Source organism: Sinocyclocheilus anshuiensis, unplaced genomic scaffold (assembly GCF_001515605.1).
Source record: "Sinocyclocheilus anshuiensis isolate Anshui unplaced genomic scaffold, SAMN03320099.WGS_v1.1 scaffold270, whole genome shotgun sequence".
NCBI lineage: Eukaryota > Metazoa > Chordata > Actinopteri > Cypriniformes > Cyprinidae > Sinocyclocheilus > Sinocyclocheilus anshuiensis.
In genome coordinates, this window is record NW_015546041.1 from 211,573 (window position 1) to 218,462 (window position 6,890).

The 6,890-nt window shown below is 39.3% G+C and overlaps 1 protein-coding gene across 1 annotated transcript; it reads left to right on the top strand.

Annotated features, from left to right (window-relative positions):
* Positions 1 to 2,853: 2,853 nt before the first annotated feature.
* On the top strand, positions 2,854 to 4,453 carry LOC107698930 (gastrula zinc finger protein XlCGF8.2DB-like). Its single transcript, XM_016500072.1, has 2 exons — positions 2,854 to 2,938; positions 3,492 to 4,453. The coding sequence occupies exons 1-2, from the start codon at positions 2,854 to 2,856 to the stop codon at positions 4,451 to 4,453; spliced, it is 1,047 nt and encodes a 348-aa protein (XP_016355558.1).
* The last annotated feature ends 2,437 nt before the right edge of the window (positions 4,454 to 6,890 follow it).

Here is a 6,890-nt window from a genome sequence, read left to right on the forward strand (position 1 = left end):
AGTTCTTACCATTTCTGTCGTAGATCAATGTATTAAATAATGAAAACATGTCTGTGACTGTAAAAGGATGCTTATCTTTAACATTCAGGAGTAACACTTTTAAATTAATAAAACTACTTGTGTATGGTACCATTCAAGAACAACATCTGGCTCTTATTTCTTCATGTATATCCTTAACAATTCAATGAATCAAAAGTGTTTGAAAGGAGAAGCATTGAGAACTGAGAATTCTTCCCTCCTAATAGTATTAAGAGCCTAAACGAGTGCTATGGTGTTTAAGTCAACTCTTACAATGTGGATGAAAACATCAGTGTGATGTTTTCCGATCAATCTCACTTCCCTGTCATTGTCTGGTGCAGTGGTTCCCATCCATGTTCCTGGAGTCCCCAGCATGTCTCCTAAATTAATCAAACACACCTGGTTCATCTCATCAGCTGAGATCTGAAATGTGTGTTGAAATGTCAGTGATGTGCTCCAGAGCCGCTGCTCTAGTAACTCTAAAGACCTTAATGAGCTGCTCAGGTGTCTTTAGGGGCTTTCAAACCGAGTAGTAATGGGAACTCAATTATAGGAACTAGCCACCAGGTTGATACCCCGAGAAATCAATTTTCTGGGTTGCATTCGCAAGTGATGTAAACCTGCTGACAGCGATGCTATTTAAGTATGGCACTCAACATCAACAGCTGGAGGACGGAGAATGGAGAAGTGTCTGGACTTTCAATTGCCGTGCTTCTGAACTTACTGTTGCAGTCTATTGTGACAGTTTTTGTGCATTGCTAGTGGTTTCTGCTGTTATGAGGCTGATTGTATATCTGTAACAGTAGCTATGAGCAAATGTGAAAACATAAAACGTGTTTATTTAGCAAAAAATAGCAGAGCAGCGGCCATTGAACTGAACGGGCGCATTAGCGGAGCATCACGGTAACACAATTACTGTTTCCCAGTCGTTACAGTCTGTTACTGTTTCCCAGTCGTTACAGTCTGTTACTGTTTCCCAGTCGTTACAGTCTGTTACTGTTTCCCTGTGTTACAGTCTGTTACTTGTTTCCCAGTCGTTACAGTCTGTTACTGTTTCCCAGTCGTTACAGTCTGTTACTGTTTCCCTGTCGTTACAGTCTGTTACTGTTTCCCAGTCGTTACAGTCTGTTACTGTTTCCCTGTCGTTACAGTCTGTTACTGTTTCCCTGTCGTTACAGTCTGTTACTGTTTCCCTGTCGTTACAGTCTGTTACTGTTTCCCTGTCGTTACAGTCTGTTACTGTTTCCCTGTCGTTACAGTCTGTTACTGTTTCCCTGTCGTTACAGTCTGTTACTGTTTCCCTGTCGTTACAGTCTGTTACTGTTTCCCAGTCGTTACAGTCTGTTACTGTTTCCCAGTCGTTACAGTCTGTTACTGTTTCCCAGTCGTTACAGTCTGTTACTGTTTCCCAGTCGTTACAGTCTGTTACTGTTTCCCAGTCGTTACAGTCTGTTACTGTTTCCCAGTCGTTACAGTCTGTTACTGTTTCCCAGTCGTTACAGTCTGTTACTGTTTCCCAGTCTTGCAGTCTGTTACTGTTTCCCTGTCTTACAGTCTGTTAATGATCAACAGCAGCTGATATAAAGCGCAGTGACACCAGCACTAGACTGATTGTCATGCTTTCTCCTCTAAAACATCTGCTTCTGTCACCAGTGCTGAAGAGAGAGAATGAGCAGACAGAAACTGAGAAATACTTAACATGCATGTGGTCATTTTCAGCACAAATAAAGTCCATAAACACGACAGGTATGAATGTATTTGGTGTTTTTAGTCGGGGCAGTGCAGTACAAACAACACTTAAGTTCACTAATAAAATCCCTCACAGATCTTCAGTTTCTGGCGATCTGATCACATAAACCCTGATAGAGTTATTATTAATTCCACTGACATATGTGTGACAGCGACAGTAATAACAAGCAAGAGAGAATCATAATATCAGGTTATACAGTGATAGTACATATAGGCTAAAATGACATGTTTTTTATTTTTTTTTATTTTTATAGAACATAGAAGTAACATATACTGTATAGCCTAAGCTACAGTATGAATCATTATCAACTACAAAAATGTGAGGAGCAGAGTTTTACATATTCATTTTAATTAATAAAAACTTGACAAGATTTGAAAAAAGAAACAATTTTACAATATGCTGAAAATATAAGTTATTATAATAGCAAGAAATATTACTGAAAGTCTTACAGTTTTTTTTCAACTACTCATACACATTTTCAAAACCTTGCCTCTTTATTTCATAACTTTACACACAAATCCAAGAATTGCGCACAAAAAGCAAAATGCCTCGCATCTCTTGCAAAATGAAGCGCTGCATTCAAAATATCACAAACACATCTCAAAAGCAAACATTTGCAAACACCTTTGCCATAATATTAATTCCTGTTAGATTTTTGTGTGTTGTGTTTTGCAAAAAGTGTTTTATGAAATTGAAAACTGAGTCAAAGGCTGAGATTAGTGTATGGTTTTGCAGATTTGGTGTGTGCTTCTGCTGTTTGAGTGTCAGCTTTCAGAAACTGTGTGACAAGTGAAGATGCTGTGTGCAAGCAGCTGAAAAAAACTAATACAGTAAGAACAGAGAGCGGTGAAACATGACAGAAACAGAATCGCTTCAGTCGTCTGTTGTCTGTATCAGAAAGTTGTCAGCAGGGTGTTTTATTTTAATACTCACACAAACAGGTTAACTGGAAATCCTCTTACTTCATTTACATATTTAATATTCATGAGTGATGATATGATGAATTCACTAAATACTAATAATGTCTTTCTGCTCTATGTATATCTGCTCCAACAGATAAATGACCGATTCGAGTTACTGTGAAGATGGAGTTTGTTAAAGAGGAGAGCGAAGATGTGAGTGATGAAGAAACACACAGAGAGGAAGATGAAGATAATGATGAACAGAGAGGTTCTCGACTCTTCATTAATGACTGATGTGTGTGTGGGGAAAATCATATGAGCTGTTAAATAATAATGTTTTTTTTTTCAACTAATAATAATCACATTAGTTTTACTATTTTCTCAGGTTCTTGGGTAGGGATGTAACGATACAAAATGATACAAAGAAAAGAAAAAATAATGTTTCTGTATGTACCTCGGGTTTGAAATAGTATGTTTTAAAAACAGCAGTGGAAAAAGACAAAAACAAAATAAACTAAAATTTTAAAATTAAATTTTTTATTAAACACTGTAATAGTACATCACTGATAGTAAGATGTAAAGCAGGTAAGGATAAATCAACACTACACACATGCATCCATACTGAACGTTTATAGTGTGAATACCTGAATCGCTACTGTAGACCTCTAAATATCATTAGTGATTGTACTTCATTAAGTACATTAATTATAACATGACTGTTGTCATTGGTTTGTGTCCAGCATCAGATCATGTGTTCATCTGCCGAGAAATTACAGATCATTTAGTTTCTTATTTGACCTCATTGTCTGAACTGGTTTTAGATCTGCTGGAAGTGAAGGTGGAAAGTGAAGAAGTGAATGAAGATCATCAGAAGATCATAACTGCAGAACAAACACAGACTGAAGATGATTTCTCCCAGAAGAGAACAGGAGCCAAGAAATCTCCGTTCATCTGCGCTCAGTGCGGGAAGAGTTTCACGCTCAAAGTCAACCTCAACAGCCACATCAGAGTCCACAGCGGAGAGAGAAACTTCAGCTGTCTGCAGTGCGGCAGCAGCTTCTTCAAGAACGCAGACCTGAAGAGACACCTGCAGACTCACAGCGGAGAGAAGCCCTTCAGCTGCTCGCACTGCTCCAAGAGCTTCACACGCAAGCAGAGTCTCGAGAACCACATCCGGATCCACACGGGAGAGAAGCCCTTCACCTGCCTCCTGTGTGACAAGAGCTTCATCCGCAAGGGACACGTCAAGAACCACATGCGGATTCACTCTGGAGAGAGGCCTTTCACGTGCCACGAGTGCGGGAAGAGCTTCACACAGGCTACGATCCTCAGAAACCGCCAGCACTCGCACTCTGGAGAACGACCCTTCAGCTGCGATCGGTGCGGAAAGAGCTTCATCTCAGCAAAGCACCTGAAGATACACCAGAAAATCCACCAGAAGCTCTTCCTGTGCTCCTTCTGTGGAAAGATGTTTTCACAGCTGGGTTACCTGAAGGAGCACCAGAAGATCCACACCGGAGAGAAAGCTCACGTGTGCTCGGTGTGCGGGAACAGCTTCTCCAGAGCCAAATATCTGAAGGAACACCAGAAAGTCCATTCGGGAGAGAAACCCTACAAGTGCTCGCACTGCGACAAGAGTTTCAGTCAGTCGGGGAACCTGAAGATACACGAGAGAGTTCACAGCGGAGAGAAACCACACCGCTGCCCGCTGTGTGGACGGAGCTTCATCACCTCCAGCGCTCTGCTGTCGCACAGGAGAAACTGTCTCCAGAACTTATCCTAGTGAGGAGATAAACTGATTATTCGTTATTATTTATATGCATAAATAAGCTTTCCATTGATGTATGGTTTGTTAGGATAGGACAATATTTGTCTGAGATACAACTATTTGAAAATCTGGAATCTGAGGGTGCAAAAAAATCTAAATATTGAGAAAATCATCTTTAAAGTTGTCCAAATGAAGTTCTTAGCAATGCATATTACTAATCAAAAATTAAGTTTTGATATATTTACGGTAGGAAATTTACAAAATATCTTCATAGAACATGATCTTTACTTAATATCCTAATGATTTTTGGCATTAAAGAAAAATCAATAATTGTGACCCATACAATGTATTGTTGGCTATTGCTACAAATATACCCCAGCGACTTAACACTGCTTTTGTGCTCCAGGGACACATTTGCTTGAACATCTACATGCTGAAGAGTAGCAGCACTTTCTACATTAAATACTTTAACTGTGTGCAGTAACATTTCTCAGACAATTAAAATAAGTCTATAATTAAGTCTCCATGCATATCCGCAACACATTCATTATATCAGTCACAGTTTATGAGAGTGAATTGAAAAGACGTGCAGTGAGAACATGAGGAGATCAGAAGTGTGCTCGAGAACTAAAAACTACAGCTCTGATGTAAATATGAAATAAACACCTTTGCAATACACAAACTGTGTACATTACATTGATCAGTTTGGCCATATGTTCATTCATTGTTGAATAAGGTACATTAATATTATTTATTGGCTTTAACCAAGACCACTGTATTATGCTTGGATTGTACATTATGAAATGTCTGTAAACGAGAGCAGAATGTTGTACAGAGCTGCTCATTTAATGAGCACAGATGTGCTTGAGTTCAGCAGATATTCAATATTGTTTCAACATTGTGTCTCAATTCTGTGGTAATAAAGCTTTGTTTTCACAACACTCCTCCAGATCTTACTTTATGCTTGCGGGGACAGAGGTAAGGAACACATTATAGGCCTACATTTGTAGCTCAATAGCGACTGGCTAAGCAGTGACTAAACGGTTGGACATGAATGCAAATAAATATATACATTTATTCAAAGTCATAAAAAAATTAATAGTAGACATTTCATCATCAGGGTTTCCCATTCCTATTCCAGGAGAGTCACTTTCCCACAGGGTTTAGTTTGATCTCAGAGCCGTCAAGTCCTGTCTGATGTGTCAGGAATCTTATTGTCAGAATAATTTTGCCCATCATGAGGAGTTTCATTCATGTAAGCCACACAAAGTGATTGAAGCCACTGGACGACTGCAGGAGATGATCTGCCAGAAACATGAGAAGCTCCTTGAGGTTTTCTGTCGCACTGATCAGAAATGTATATGTGTGCTGTGTATGGATCAACATAAAAATCATGAGACTGTATCAGCTGCATGCTATTCTCAAAAATTGTGGTGATAATTGCAGCATTTGTGTTGTTTTGCAGAGAAAACCCAGCAATAATCATGATGTATTTATGTAATTAGTGTCAGTGACAGTAAGCCTGTAAATACTTTTGTGCATAATTGCTGAAACCGTGTTTTATATCAGTGGGTGCACCAGCATAGAAACACTCATAATTCATTATGCAATCAGTCAAATTATTTCATGTTTGTACTATTTACCAACTGTTTTATTAGTAACAGCATTCACTAGAAATATATAAAAAGTGCATATCCAGTAAAATAATGCACTTATTTAAATCTAATCTAGGCTACTGGTGAAATCAGGTATGATGGGGACTAGCAAATATTTGCCCCAATACTGTTACAGGGCGAACGAGACGTGAGACGTGCGGATCCATCTGTAAAGCTTTTATTTAAAGGTGTGGTCATAAAAACAGGCAAGGTTCTGACAATGGCAAACAGGTATATTGATGGCAAGACAAAAGAGTAATCCAAACCGGGTGTGAGTCAGTCGACAGCGAACGTTATCCAGAGGGCTTGACGAGAGAAATCCAATAACACGAGCAGTAGTCCAGGCGAGGTGCAAACACAGTCCGAAACAGCAGGCAAAGAGTTAATCCAAGATAAACGGGCAAAAATCAGGTAACACGGGAAAGCAGGCAAGACAAGACTATGACTAGGAACTAAGGACTAGAAACTAGGGCAGGAAACTGGCTCCGTAATATGTTACCACTAGGAGAGAGATAAACGCAAACAATACTCGGCGTTGAATGGTGGTGTCAAGCGATTAGTCAACAGAAGAGACAGACGGCTGCACGTGAGTGTCCTGCATAATACTTGTTTATAGATCTGCTGTTGGAATTATTACTTGCTGCTAGGAAGGAATATTTCGTTTTCTGCCTATTTCTACGTTATATTTTTGTTTGCGTTTGTATTTTTGATTGCACTTTCTGGTAATTATAATAATTGCCCTCGGCTAAGAAGGAGCGCGTGTAATTTAATTGCTCCCTTCCTGCGTTTAAGTGCAA

What these genes read in the sequence shown, in the direction of transcription:
- LOC107698930 (XM_016500072.1), top strand. Translation starts at nt 2,854, where the DNA reads ATGGAGTTTGTTAAAGAGGAGAGCGAAGATGTGAGTGATGAAGAAACA. An exon ending in AGATAATGATGAACAGAGAG is followed by an intron (nt 2,939 to 3,491) that starts GTTCTCGACTCT and finishes AACTGGTTTTAG; the next exon opens with ATCTGCTGGAAGTGAAGGTG.